At 40.8% G+C, this 15129-nt stretch overlaps 1 protein-coding gene across 1 annotated transcript in view; it reads left to right on the plus strand.

The window, feature by feature from the left end:
- Positions 1 to 15129, plus strand: part of LOC127427566 (rho guanine nucleotide exchange factor 10-like protein) — a 187234-nt gene that overhangs the window by 17625 nt on the left and 154480 nt on the right. The window contains exon 4 of the mRNA XM_051675204.1: positions 12028 to 12191. Coding sequence (XP_051531164.1) covers positions 12028 to 12191 — 164 coding nt within the window. The remainder of the gene's footprint in view (positions 1 to 12027; positions 12192 to 15129) is intronic.

Genomic DNA, 15129 nt, shown 5'->3' on the forward strand with positions numbered 1-15129 from the left:
ATATGTGCAAATGTATAATGTGTGATGAATAAAGAAAATTATTAATTATTAAAAAATATTATTATTATTAATTATTAGTAGCTGGGCTGTGCTTGAGGCTGGTAGCTTGGTTGTAGCAACTGGGCAAGAGACTGTCCACTGGGAGGCATTTGGAATTGGTAGCTTGGCTATTCAGGCCTACCTATGGGCTGATAGTTAGACTGTGCTGGTCTTGAAGACAACTTGAATATGTATTGTAATGGTCTGGAAGAATGCTGATGGCTTGGAAGCAACACAGACTCATAACTGGTCTGCCCAGGCTTGACTTGGGCCTGGTAACTGGACTGTACTACAGGCTCATTGCGGTGTGGTGTTAGGGAGCTGGGCAGGTTCTGATACCGGGACTGCTCAGACTGGGATGCAAGATGGTCACTGGGCTCAGATACAGACTCATAGCATGATAAAAGCTTTGAACCAATCTGATAAAGCTGAACTTTTTGGGATTGGGTGAGCTTTAATATAGGCTGGGTACCAGACTGGGCAACAGACTGGAAGACAACTTGTTCTGCTGGAGGTCCACTGGGCTGTGCCCAAGAAGAGTATCCAGCCTGTATTAGTTGCTGGGCTGGGAAATCGATGAGTAGATGATTTTGCTACTTGCTGACTACTGGACCTGGCCTAGACTGGTAGCTGGCTGCTGGACTGCACCATTTGCTGTCTACTGGGCTGCACTGCAGACTGGTAACCAGCTTGTGCTACTTGTGGTCCACTGGGCTGGGCCACAGATGAATAGGTGGCCTGTGCTAGTTCTGCTACTTGCTGACTACTGGGCCTGGAAATAAACTGGTAACTTGCTTACGCTGGTTGTTGGCTGTCAGGCTGCACTACAGACTGGTCACTGGCTTGTGCTGCTTGCAGTCCACTGGGCTGGGCCACAGAGGAATAGGTGGCCTGTGCAATTTGCTGGCTGCTAGACTGGTAGATGAGCTGTGCTGGCTTAAGTACATTTTCATTGCTTGGTTGAAATGGCTTAAAGAAAACCAAACGTTGGGCTCTGGACTTGCCTGGTACTGGAAGAGATCTTAGAGTCAACATGTAGAAGTCTAGCTCTTTGGGGCTTGACAAGGTGCACACCACTGGCTGGCATTGGCTTCAGACTACTTGGTGAGAGCACAGACTGGCCACTGGGCTGGGCTAACTGCTGGCTGGTATATGGAGCATTGGTCTCATAGCTGGTCTGCACTGGTTGCTGGCTACTGGCCTGCACTTTGCTGCTGGGCTGGACCACAGATTGGTAGCGGACCAGTTGTTCTTGTTGGTTACTTGGCAGAGACATGGTCTCATAGCCAACTTGTGCCGATTGCTGGCTGCTAGGCTGAGCCAAGGTTTCATAGCTGGCCTGCACTGGTTTCTGGACCACAGACTGGTCACTTGTGCATTAGTGTCTGGCTGCTGGGTTGTTCTACAGACTGGCCACTGCCCTGCACTTGTTGGCTACTGGGCTGAACCATAGACTGGTCACTTGTGTGCATTAGTGTCTGGCTGCCGGGCTGAACCACAGACTGGCTATTGGGCTGGGCTATCTGCTGGCTAATAGATGGAGCCATAAATGCATAGCTGGCCTGCACTGGCTGTGGCTTAATTCCAGACTCATTGCAATGTTGCAGTACCATTTGGTATCTGGGTTGTGATACAGAATTATTTCTTAGCTGCAAATGCTTTAAGGTGAAGCCAAGACTTGGATTCTGGACTGGCCTCTTTGTTGAAAAAAAGCTTGAAACCCATTTGAAAAAAAATAAATAAAAACTCTTTGGGGCTTGACCAGCAGCTGGTCACTGGGCTGCACTGCAGACTGGTGGCTGACCAGTTGTGCTGCTTGCTGGCTACTGGCTTGTGCTAGTTGCTGGGCCAAGCCATGGTCTCATAGCTGGCATATGCTAGTTGCCGACTGCTTGACTGTGTCCGTGATTCATTGTTGGTCTGCACTAGGGTTTGGAAAGGGAGCTTTGCGGGCTTAATGGCAGAATCATTGCTCTGGTGCAATGGCATCAAGACTAAAGAATGTACAGCCTCAGAATGAACACTAGCTGACTGACTTGATCCATATCCTGACACACCTGTACTCACTGCACTACCCACAGAATCATAAACAAGCTTGCCACTACCAGCTAAAGAAACCAGAGAACCATGAAACTGGATTCTAAGGTCAGAATTAGAAGCAGGCCTACAGCCATTTATCACTGGACCAAAACTAGCTGAAGGAAAATTTATTGGAGGACTACTGCCACATCCATCCTTAACTTGTGCAGCACTATAAACAATATTTTTAGTGCTTAAGGGCCTGATGGGTTGTGGGGCATTTCTTTGGCCAGACCAGCTGTAGAATCTCTGTAGTTTGAGATAATCCTGTAGAAGACTAGCCTGTGGGGCCACTTCAGGGTTAAAATATCCAATAAAGCCATCAACTAGAACACAAGACAAGAGCGTAATGCAAGTGTTGACAACTCAATTACACAATCAGGATGAATAAATACTCACCACTTCTATTGCTAGTAACACGAACACATAAAAGAACTGTAAAATGAAAACTGCAAATCAAATACGACTTTAGTACCTGGTAGAAGCAACAAGCAAAAACAAACCAAATACAAGATATAGAGCATACCGTAAAACTCCTATAGTGTTGACACCCATATTAAGACAAAACACAATTAAAAACCCCCTAAGCAAACCAATTAAAAATCCATAAGAAAAGTTATTTCCTCCTTCATGTGTTAGAGGTACTGAACTGGTCTTTTTATAGTGCCTGCAATTGCCTCTCACCAATAGTTTCTCACCAAAAAACTATCTCAGAACAATCAGTTGTCACGGGAACCTGTAATAGACCATTATTAGTTTCAGGTGTCACCACTCTCATAGCACATCAACTGCCATTTGATGTTTTCATTTATTTTTAATATTACAAATGAAAATCGAATGCATCCATTGAGTAACAAAATGCAGATATTATAGATGCCTTTTTTAATCAACTGGCAGATCTGTTCAGAGTTACAGTGGATATTGAAACCATTACTTCCACAGCATCTGCATGCTATGTGTGGATCACATAATCTGCACAAAACATTTCTCAAATGAATAAAAACAGCTTTTGCTCTTTTTTTAGTCAAATGTTTTAAGAACTAGAGTAAAGTGCATAGGTAATTTTGGTCTCCAGTCTCACTAGTGAATTACAGGTAATGCAGTGGCCCAGTTTAGTTTAGTTTTGCTCTGAGGAAATGTGTGCCAATAGAAAAATCTGGCAGGACCATTCCTGTGAGCTTTCCTGTGGTGAGAGATGTGTTCAAAAACCCTTTTCAGCTTCTGCTACCCTCATACTCTGCTGAATGGACATTTCCACAACTGAGATGTCAATAAGGCTGCAAGTTGGAGCTATCAATAGCCTTTTCCACTGATGAGGTGCGTGTCAGCACTCTTTACACTAATGTACTGCTATTTCAGCATGTCTGACTCAAGGTCTGACTCAGTTTGAACTGAGTGACTAAAAAGATGAATATGTTGTTCATGGTAACTATTGTGCCATTAAAGCTGAATCTTTTTGTTTGGACAATTCTGACTTTTACTGAAGTCACAGGCTGATCTAATGTAAGCAGGGAAAAATTAGTAGAGTCATATTTTTTAATGTCCGTATCAGTGTTCTTGGTTTAACATGGCAAACAAAACCAGCAATATGTACCACCACTGTTTGAAACCTACCTATAGTAGAACCTCTACAATTTTCACAATGGGTGAAAGGTGCCATACGTTGTTCCTGGCAAGCTACTCAGCCTTACAGGCACCATATAGTTAGGATTAGGATGGGGGTGGGGTTAGGGCATCTGCTGACTGCCAGGAACAAACTGAGGCACCTTTGTACAATGGGGCAGAATTTTTCACTTTTGCTAATTAGTACAGAGACCACCATCATTCAAACGCAATAGTTGTCATTTACTGTTGTCATTGTAGAAATTCACTATTAACAGTTAGCCATGATTAATTCAATACATGAGTGAAAGTGTCCAATAACAGGGCAGTTACTAAGATTAAAGGAATTATTTCACCCAAAAATGAAAATTCTCTCATTATTCAAATACCCTGATGCCATCCCAGATGTGTATGACTGTCTTTCTTCAGCAGAACATAAATGAAGATTTTTAGATGAAGATAGAGCTCTGTCAGGTCCTTATAATGCAAGTAAACAGGTGCCAGCTCTTTGATGGTCCAAAAGTCACATTTAGGCAGCATTAAAGTAATCCACATGACTTTAGTCGATCAATGAATGTCTTCTGAAGTGAATCGATAGGTTTGTGTAAAAAATAAATCAATAGTTAAAACATTATTAATCAGCAGTTGACGCATCATGTAGCTGTATTTGGAATTTGGAAGCGGCTGTGACAGTCTGCCTCCCTCATGTTTTCCAAGGACTCTTATTTTGAAGTTTTCCCCTGGACTACATTTCCCACGGTACACTGCCCTCATCAGCCATCTGTTCCCCATCATCCTCACCTGTCTTCCATTCCATTATTAGTTCTGTTTGTGTATAAATACCTTCCTGTTTTGTTCATTGATTGTCAGTTCTCGTCTGTGTAACACTTATATGTTAGTGTGTAGTTTATTTGGTTCTTTGTTGATAGGGTTTATGGTTCTCCATGTTGTTTTATACCTTCTTCATTAAAGCTTGCAAATTGATCCATTGCCTCTTCATCATCTCTACTACACACAATATGTGACAGAAGAACTGACCAACAAAGATGGATCTTCCGGCTGTTAGAATCCTCCTCCTTGAGCAAGGGGACCATCCAGTTGAGGATCACATACGTGAGTTTCTCCAGCTGGCGAATTTAGTGCACTAGAGACAGCTCTTGTGGTTTTCTTCAGGGCTGGTCTCAATAGTGCACTAAAGGAGCTAATGCCTCTGTGGATCCTCACTGGACCCTCAGAGTTCGTGGAGGAGGCCCTACAAGTTAGTGGCTCACCTTTCATTGTGGGTGTGGAGGAAGAGGATTTTAAATCTCCTCCCACAGTGGTCGCTCCCAAGCCTTCCACAGTCAACGAGCCAGCGACCATGCCTGCCACAGTCAAAAAGCCTGTAGCCTCAACTGTCCCAGTGCCAGTAGCCCCATCTTTCCCAGAGCCAGCTCTTGCCAAGTTGGTAGACCTGGATTTGATTCCCGCCCTGATTCCCACCCTGACTACCCTTCACCCTCCGCTGGTTCCAGCCAGCATAATGGACACCCTGGTTCTATCCAGTGCCTTATCCCTTCCTCCTCCGCTGGCTCCACTTAGGACATTTGCTCCTCCCTCTGTTCAGCCGGTTCCCCTCAAGTCACCGGCTCGTCCATCGGCCCCGGTGACTCCATAGACAAGGGGATCTATTGACCCTCTGACTCCGCCTTGGCCCTCCGAGCCCTGGACTCCACCTTGGCCCTCCGATCCTCTTAATCGCCCTGGCTCTGCGTCCCCTCGTCTCCACTGTGGGCCGTCAGCCTATCGGCGTCACTGGGGTCCCTCGTCCCTCCAGCTCCGCCTTGGTCCATCGGTCACCTGGCTTCACCTTCGGCTCTACTAGGGACCTCCTTCCCTCCACCTCAGTCGTCCAATTCCCCCAGCTCTGCCTCGGTCCTCCCTCGGGGGAGGGTGTAGTAATGTCTCAGTCTGTCTCACATGTTTTCCAAGGACTCTTATTTTGAAGTTTTCCCCTGGGCTACATTTCCCACGGTACACTGCCCTCATCAGCCATCTGTTCCATCATCCTCACCTGTCTTCCATTCCATCATTTGGTTCTGTTTGTGTATAAATACCCTGCTGTTTTGTTCATTGATTGTCAGTTCTCTTCCATGTAACACTTATGTTAGTGTGTAGTTTATTTGGTTCTTTGTTGATATGGTTTATGGTTCTCCATGTTTTATCTTCATTAAAGCCTGTAAATTGATCCATCGCCTCTTCATCTTTTTACAACAGAAAAACGAATGTCACGTGAGAGTTCTGCCATTTCAAACAGCATCAGAGCCCTGGATGGAAGCACCGATTTAAAGTTAAAAACATTTTAATTATCGACTTGTTTCTTACGTAAACCTATCGATTTGCTTCAGAAGATATTCATTGATTGACTGGAGTTGTGTGGATTATTTTAATGCTGCCTAAATGTAACTTTTGGACTGTCAAAGTGCTGGCACCCATTTACTTTATTCACTTTATGCGCCAGGGAAACTAGCAAGCAACCGTCTTAAACTGTCTCAGAACTTCAGTTCTAGTGGTAGCTATATAGAACTGTGTTGATGACAAAGTGTACTTGGCTAGCAAAGTGGATTTGCTGGTTATAGAGTTGTCAAAAGCTATCATAAATATTTTAAATTGTTCTGGGGATGTCATAACAACTGGGAAGCAGAACAGGGAGATTTTAAAACAAGAGTACTTCATAAATACACAACATTCTTCTGTGCTCATGAAACTCAAAGACAATAAAGTGTAGGGCTTTACTGGTTGTTTAGATCAGTGTTACTATCAGAAATAATTATTTCTTTAGTTATTAATTAATATTTTAATTAATTGAATCTAACTCATAAAACCTCATATGGGGCTCCAGTAAATGTAGTGCGCTATGTTTAGGAGCGGGTTTGGTTATTAGCAATAATTAATAATTATCAAAGATAATTATTAAAATCAACAGAACATTGATAAGAATCAATGTTAGCTTTTTTTAATCCTTTAAATCAACAATTATCAAAGATAATCACCAATCATTAACATCGAAGAAACATTAATTAAAATTAACACTAGCTTATTGATCCTAAAAATCAACAATCATCAAAGATAATTTTCAATTATCAAAAATCAATAGAATATTAATAAGAATTAATATTGCCGGGGCACCACCCTGGAATCAGGGACTAATAACCAGATAGTATAACAGTCTCAATATTAGATTGTTTTCTTAGGAAAATCGACATCCGAAGAATATCAATTTTCGGGAAAAAACAATGAATGAAGGCTTGAATCCGAGCACTGACATCCCGTCAGCATGACACAGGTGTATGCAAAACAAACCAAAACACTTCTCTTTGTAATATAACAGAGTTTATTTATGCAGTAATATCAATTAATAATTAATACAATGCAGTCGATAAACTTCTGACTTACAACTACAAACTAAACAGTGATATGATTAGATATGGAAATCAAAATAATCCTATAACACATGAGGGTGTGTGTGTGTATGTGTGTGTAAGGAGGGACATGCACAAAATGGTGGACGTGACTCTCGTGGAGAGTATGTCACGCGAGACTTCCGGCCAGAGAATATGGCCGCGAATGTGGGCGGAGAGAAACCAGTCAATGGCGTCTACCAGTTATTGCATGTATCCGCTTGTACGATAGCTTAGGGACAAAGCTGAGCTTTATCACGAAGCTATCTACTAGCCAAAAATGTGTGCGAGAATGTTGTGAGGGGTCGCGTGTATGTGTGTGGTTAGTACGAGAGAGAGAGAGAGAATTAAGTGACGGCCCCAAAGCCGGTTTCACGATCGTGGGAGAGAAAGCAGCTGTTAGTTTATCACTCAGAGACGCGGTGGACGGCTCGTAAACTGTCCCGCGGTCTTTGATTCTTTAATGGATAAACTCAGTTTGCCGGTCTCACCCGCGATGAATGAAATGCACAACAGTCCAATGTGGTTGGACTACAGTACAGCAAATCTCATTCGTGATAATTAATATCCTGAGTATTAGCCGCAATGAGCGGACTCGGTGGTCTGTAAACTGTTCAAGCAATAACCATGATACTCAAGAATAACGCACTATAATATTCTATCTCTGCCCAGACATAAACCTCTTACTTGAATCGCATGAGGATGCAGAAAGTGTGTTCATCCATCCTTTAACTCCGACTCGGTTCCTCGAGGCTCGTGTGATGACGGGAGGCCATTTCCTCGCTCTGTTGGCGGGCGGTACAGCTGCTGATTCTCGGTGGGCTGGCGGAGAAATCAGCGACGTCGACTTGATTGAAGATGGAAGAGAAATCTTTTATCTCTTCACTTCTGCAGGCAAACGGATGAAGATGCGGATTGCTCGGCGGTCTCCTTCGGATCCATTAGAATGTTCGTGGGAACACAGAGTAGTCTCAACTCGTCCAGCGAGATGGATATTGTATGGCCACAGTTTCAAGTCGTACGTTACTTCCTTGTGCCACGAGGCTACACCTGAGAGCAGCGATGAGCTGCATCTACACACGGTGAGCAAAGTTGCTAGAAGCAAATCCCGGAAGCATTTCAGAGGTATTTCTACTCCTGATAATGTCATAGTTGAGGGGCGTTCTGTTGTGTGCCTCATCCAATAGGAGTTGAGAGTTTGATCCTTTAGTGAGCAAGGCTTCATGGGATTTGTAGTCTGTTTTGGACTCCTTTTGTTTGATTTTTATCAGTAAGATTTATGACTTGTTATGTGGGCCTGAGTTAGGTTTTATGACTGTGTTAGGCCTGCCTTTGTCTTCTATCTGAATACATGAGGCCCAACAAAAGTCATTAAATATATCTCTGTACGACACCTCTGACAATTTTCTCATGTCATTCACTCATCACGTTATTGTTAAGGTGTGCAGATTTTTTGAGCATTAAACCGGGGAGGGGTGACACTATATTTACACACATGTGAAAGTGTATGTTTTATTTTATATTCCGTTTACAACTATTTAATCACATTTAACCTCTAAAACATATAGGGTGACAAATTAATTTTAAAAAGTACAAGTGTAATTTGCTTTAATGTTTTGAACTTGCATGTGAAATAATACAAGCTGTCACTGTTGGAAATTTCATAACTACACATTTTAACAAATTAACAAACTGAATTCTAAAAGTTAAGCACAATTACACGTATAACAATAAAAGGCTTGTATCATGAAAAAGTGCACTGTGTCTAAATGTGATCTTCCAGGTCCAATTTACCTCCACATGTGTGGTTAAAACGAACATTTAGAGTGACGGAAAAAAACACCTCACTATTATTTTCACGTAGTAAAGGGGTGCTGTAGACTCACACCATCAACTGTTGGTGAAAAATACTTTCTGTGCTCCCACACGCAGGGTCGTATCTAGTGGGGTGAAAGGTGGTAATGATTCTAGGGGCCCAAAGATCCAAGGGGCCCCACAACAAATTCTAAACTGTATTTTTTAATAGGAAAGGGGCCCAGAACAGTATACAGTCAGGGGGCCCAGATGACCTTACTATGGTCCTGCCCACACGTAATCCATTTGTATCGACTCTTCTCAGTAGCTTCAAAACAAACAGGAAGTTAGATGACAAAATTCGGAAGAGCCGAGCTTGAAATAGGGGCGGGGCTGAATAAGGTGGATAAATGCCTGACAGAGCTCTATCTTTTAAAAATCTTAATTTGTGTTCTGCTGAAAAAAGACAGTATTACACATCTGGGATGGCATTAGAGTAAGTGAATAATGAGAGAATTTTCATTTTTGGGTGAACTATTCCTTTAAGCGAGTAGTATTTGGCTGGTCATGTGATCCTAAAATGACAGCCCCCATGAGTACACCCTCGCCATGTAGAATAAAACAGCTTTTATGAGGTTACTGATATGACTGGAGTCTTCATCTCATGTGTGTGCTCATGATTTTAAAGCTAAGTTTCAAAATTACTATTTATTTATTTGGGATGAAAGCATTTTTTTATTTTTTATTTTTTACCCCCTTTTCTCCCATTTTGGAATGCCCAGATCCCACTACTTAGTAGGTCCTCGTGGTGGCGCGGTTACTCACCTCAATCTGGGTGGTGGAGAACAAGTCTCAGTTGCCTCCACTTCTGAGACAGTCAATCCGTGCATCTTATTACGTGGCTCGTTGTGCATGACACCGTGGAGACTCCGCATGCGGTGGCTCATGCTACTCTCCGCCACTAATCGTGACCACGAGGAGGTCACCCCATTTAACTCTACCCTCCCTAGCAACCGAGCCACTTTAGTTGCTTAGTAGACCTGGCTGGAGTCACTCAGCACACCCTGGATTTGAACTCGCAACTCCAGGGGTGGTAGGCAGCGTCAATACTCGCTGAGCTACCCAGGGCCCTGGATGAAAGCATTTTTAATGAGGAAAAAAAAAATACCGAAGGCACCTTTAACCAAATTTGAATGTGTTTAGTTGGAGTGGAAAAGTAGGGAACATTGCCATATCTTCAGTGAGAAGTGCACAGAGCTCACAGCTTTCTTATGTGCATTCTGCTGCAAAAACACCTGCTCTTTCCCCTAGCACCCACAGACTCATGAGATTATATTTGACAGCCTGCCTTTATGATTTCACTCCACAGATTTCTACATGAAAAACTGCAGTTACAAGGCTGTCTGACATGCTTTCTATTAAGTTTCAAAGCTTGCTAGTTTTCCATTGGCATGTTTACTTCACCACATGTAAAGTGCATCACTGCTTTTGAAATGTAAAGTAGAAAGTGGGGTGAATTGATATAAGCAATTAAAGGGTTCCTGTAGCTCAATTGGTAGACTATGGCGCTAGCACTGCCAATATAATGCCATGGGTTTGTTTCCCAGGGACCAAACAAACTGAAGATGGGGATAGTGAGTGTATAGCTTTTTTTAATTGCAAATCAGAGCAGTATTTATCTTGCACAAAAACAACAAGGATCTTAGTTAGGGCTCTCAATTGACAGCATTGAAATGCATGAACATTTTAATTTCATAACAAAATTCCATCAAACTGAAGTGTGATATATTTAACAAAATGGAATTAATTACAACTTAAAATATATTTATTTTATTGTAATTTTATTAAATATTACTAGATTAAATTTAAAGGAATTTTGTGAAGTAATTGCATAAATCTTAACATTTTGTTTTGTTTTGTTTTTTTGGAGTGTAGCTTGAAAACATAGGCCTAGAATGAACAGACCCACCTAAATATTACATAATATTAATACAATATTCATATAAATATCAACAATATTATGCATACAGTATAATATTATTGTAAAATATTATTTTGTATACAAAAAAACAACAAAACAAAACAAAACACGTAAATGCTGATTTATCTGTGCTCATTTAAATGAACGATCCAAACTAACGGATACACTAAAGTGATGCGGATTTGGATACTTCAGCTTGTTTGACATCAGCTCGCTTGGCTTTGAACCTGCATTACAGTGTTACAAAAAGCTAACATTTTGTCGTGCTACACCATTACTTGACTGAAAAATAAAATAGCTTGTTGTTACTGGAAAAAACCTACTCTTTTTTTGAAAACTGCTGCACTGAGCTACAGTCACGTGACCAAAAAAACAAAACAAAAACAATTCAGCTTGCAGTGTCGTTAGTTTTAGTTAGTTACAACACTAGCTGACACTTAATCAGCTTTCTTTTCACTGGCCTGTGAGGAGTATTATGGTAATTAATGGGCAAAATAGTTTCTTTAGTAGAAAACAGCAGCAGAACATTTGAAATTGCTTTAGTTGATTGCAGTTAACATAGCAAGCAGAACTGTGGATGGACTAGTTTGTGGTTAAATAACAGTATAAACAGCGAGGAAAACATGCTCATCAGTAGGATTTCGTCAATTTATTCGCAGATAAATGAACTCCATGAATCATGTGTTTGAATGCACTTCTCTCTAAATACTATTTTAAATACTTTACCCCCTTTCCAACTCATTTCTATTCATATAAGCTCTTCCACACAAAACACTGTACCAATCATAGTCCAACCAGGGGCATAGATTCTGGGGGGGATGGGGATTGTAACCCCCCCCCCCCCCATATTTATACCATGATCAATGGAAACATGTTAATGCTTCACGCCCCCCCCCCAATGTTCAAGAAAAATGTACGCCCTTGAGTCAAACACAAGTGTTTTTTTGTGAGACTGAGTGGGGCTGATGGCATCTGAACTTTCCCCTCTCTCTCCTCCCGCCCACCTTCAAGTAAGGCCCCATCTGATCTGAGCACGCTAATACTCTTGAGAGATCCGCAATAATATGGCTCTATTTTTGGGAAATGTTCTAGAGATCAAGCCTCCACAGACTTGGCTGCATCACCAAAAGACTTAAACGAAGAGGAAGGTCAGACAGCGAATTGCACTGAGGTGAAGACAGAGAAGCAAACATGCACTGTTGAACCTAGTATTGGAACTGAGGAAAACAGACACAGCCCAGTGCAAAATGCTGAAGGTAAGAGACAAAACTTAATGTACTATAATAATAGAAAATATATTATATGTGTATATACTGCCACAATTTTTGGTTGATTTGAATGTTTGATGAGATGATACAGAGTGCATTGTTTGATGATTCAGTGTTGTGTCATATTTTGACATCCGATTTGTACCAATGTTACATAATATTTTGATTGTATGATTCAACTAAAAGCAACAAAGTACTTTTCTATTCATCTCACTTATCCTTCAGCATTATATTATTATTCATATTTTTAACTTGGTAAGGACACTGAATGAATGTAAACAAATAGAGGTTCACCTTGCACATTTAAATACAAGTTAAGCTCAATTGACAGCATTTGTGGCATAATGTTGATTAGCACAAAAATTTACTTCGACTCCTCCCTCCTTTTCTTTAAAAAAAAAAAAAAAAGCAACAATTGAGGTTACAGTGAGGCACTTACAATGGAAGTGAATGGGGCCAATTTTTGGAGGGTTTAAAGGCAGAAATGTGAAGGTTATAATTTTGTTAAAGCTCTTACATTAATTATTCTGTTAAAACTCATATATTATTGAAGCTGTAAAGTTGTTTAAATCGTCATTTTTAGAGTCATTTTAGGGTTTTAGGGTTTGTTGACATTGGTCATGGCAATGAAGTTGTAAAATTGGCTATAACTTTACGCAGAAAAGGATAGTAAGTGATTTTATCACACTAAAATCACATTTACAAGCATGTTGTTTAGGTCTTGTGGCTGCACTTCTGAAAAAGTGAGTATTTTAACATTCAAAAATTGGCCCCCATTCACTTCCATTATAAGTGCCTCACTGTAACCTCAATTTGTTCTTTTTTAAAGAATATTAGGGACGAGTCAAAATTAATTCTTGTGGTGATCAATATTATGCCACAAATGCTGGCGGTTGAGCTTAAGTTGTATTGAACCCAGAATATTCAATTTAAGGGAGAGAATTGTCCTTGGGTTTCAACACCACCAGCAATAAACCGTGGAGGTTGACAGAAGTGTGAAATGATAGATAGGTATGATAGAAGTGTTTAAATAAGATCTATAGTCCTTCTTTTGCCATCTGTGACCACAATCTTAAATTTAAACATGTTTTGCGATCATGAGAAAACCCCTGAAAATCTAATAATTCCAACAATTTTTAGAAACAGCACTTTGAATAGCTATTGCTTAGACAGTAGCACCTTGTCTTGTCATGAGTTGTCCAGTAGTAGCTTATAATTTCTGATGTAGATGAATCTTTTGAGGCATTAATGTCTCATATTATTTGCACTTAGATTCAATGAGCCAGACAATGTGGACTAAAGGAAGTTCACTAATTATTTTAAGAGTCTGAAAGTTGTTGCACTTGTCCTAGATTTACTAGTCTTTTCAAATAAAAGTCAATATCTCTAAACACAAATATTTCCATAATTCAGTTTTTTCTTACAGAAATCTGCTTGTGCAGCGGGGAGCCATGTTAAAGGAATAGTTCACCCAAAAAAGAAAATGCTCTCATCATTTACTCACCCTCATGCCATCCCTATGTGTATGACTTTCTTTCTTCTGCAGAACACAAACGAAGATTTTTAGAATAATTTATCAGATCTGTTTGTCTATACAATGCAAATGAATGGTGACCAGACCTTTGTAGCTCCAAAAATCACATAAAGGAAACATAAATGTAATCCATAAAACTCCAGTGTTTAAATCCATATATTCTGAAGCGATATACAGTTGTGCTCAAAAGTTTGCATACCCTGGCAGAAATTGTGAAATTTTGGCATTGATTTTGAAAATATGACTAATCATGCAAAAAGTCTTTTATTTAAGGATAGTGATCATATGAAGCCATTTATTATCACATAGTTGTTTGGCTCCTTTTTAAATCATAATGATAACAGAATCACCCAAATGGCCCTGATCAAAAGTTGACATACCCTTGAATGTTTGGCCTTGTTACAGACACACAAGGTGACACACACAGGTTTAAATGGCAATTAAAGGTTAATTTCCCACACCTGTGGCTTTTTAAATTGCAATTAGTGTCTGTGTATAAATAGTCAATGAGTTTGTTAGCGCTCACGTGGATGCACTGAGCAGGCTAGATACTGAGCCATGGGGAGCAGAAAAGAACTGTCAAAAGACCTGCGTAACAAGGTAATGGAACTTTATAAAGATGGAAAAGGATATAAAAAGATATCCAAAGCCTTGAAAATGCCAGTCAATACTGTTCAGTCACTTATTAAGAAGTGGAAAATTCGGGGATCTCTTGATACTAAGCCAAGATCAGGTAGACCAAGAAAGATTTCAGCCACAACTGCCAGAAGAATTGTTCGGTATACAAAGAAAAACCTACAGGTAACCTCAGGAGAAATACAGGCTGCTCTGGAAAAAGACGGTGTGGTTGTTTCAAGGAGCACAATACGACGATACTTGAACAAAAATGACCTGCATGGTCAAGTTGCCAGAAAGAAGCCTTTACTGCACTAATGCCACAAAAAAGCCCTGTTACAATATGCCCGACAACACCTTGACACGCCTCACAGCTTTTGGCACACTGTAATTTGGAGTGACGAGACCAAAATAGAGCTTTATGGTCACAAACATAAGCACTATGTTTGGAGAGGGGTCAACAAGGCCTATAGTGAAAAGAATACCATCCCCACTGTGAAGCATGGTGGTGGCTCACTGATGTTTTGGGGGTGTGTGAGCTCTAAAGGCACGGGGAATCTTGTGAAAATTGATGGCAAGATGAATGTAGCATGTTATCAGAAAATACTGGCAGACAATTTGCATTCTTCTGCATGAAAGCTGCGCATAGGACGCTCTTGGACTTTCCAGCATGACAATGACCCTAAGCACAAGGCCAAGCTGACCCTCCAGTGGTTACAGCAGAAAAAGGTGAAGGTTCTGGAGTGGCCATCACAGTCTCCTGACCTTAATATCATC

This window comes from Myxocyprinus asiaticus, chromosome 37 (genome assembly GCF_019703515.2).
Source record: "Myxocyprinus asiaticus isolate MX2 ecotype Aquarium Trade chromosome 37, UBuf_Myxa_2, whole genome shotgun sequence".
In the NCBI taxonomy this organism is placed as follows: Eukaryota; Metazoa; Chordata; class Actinopteri; order Cypriniformes; family Catostomidae; genus Myxocyprinus; species Myxocyprinus asiaticus.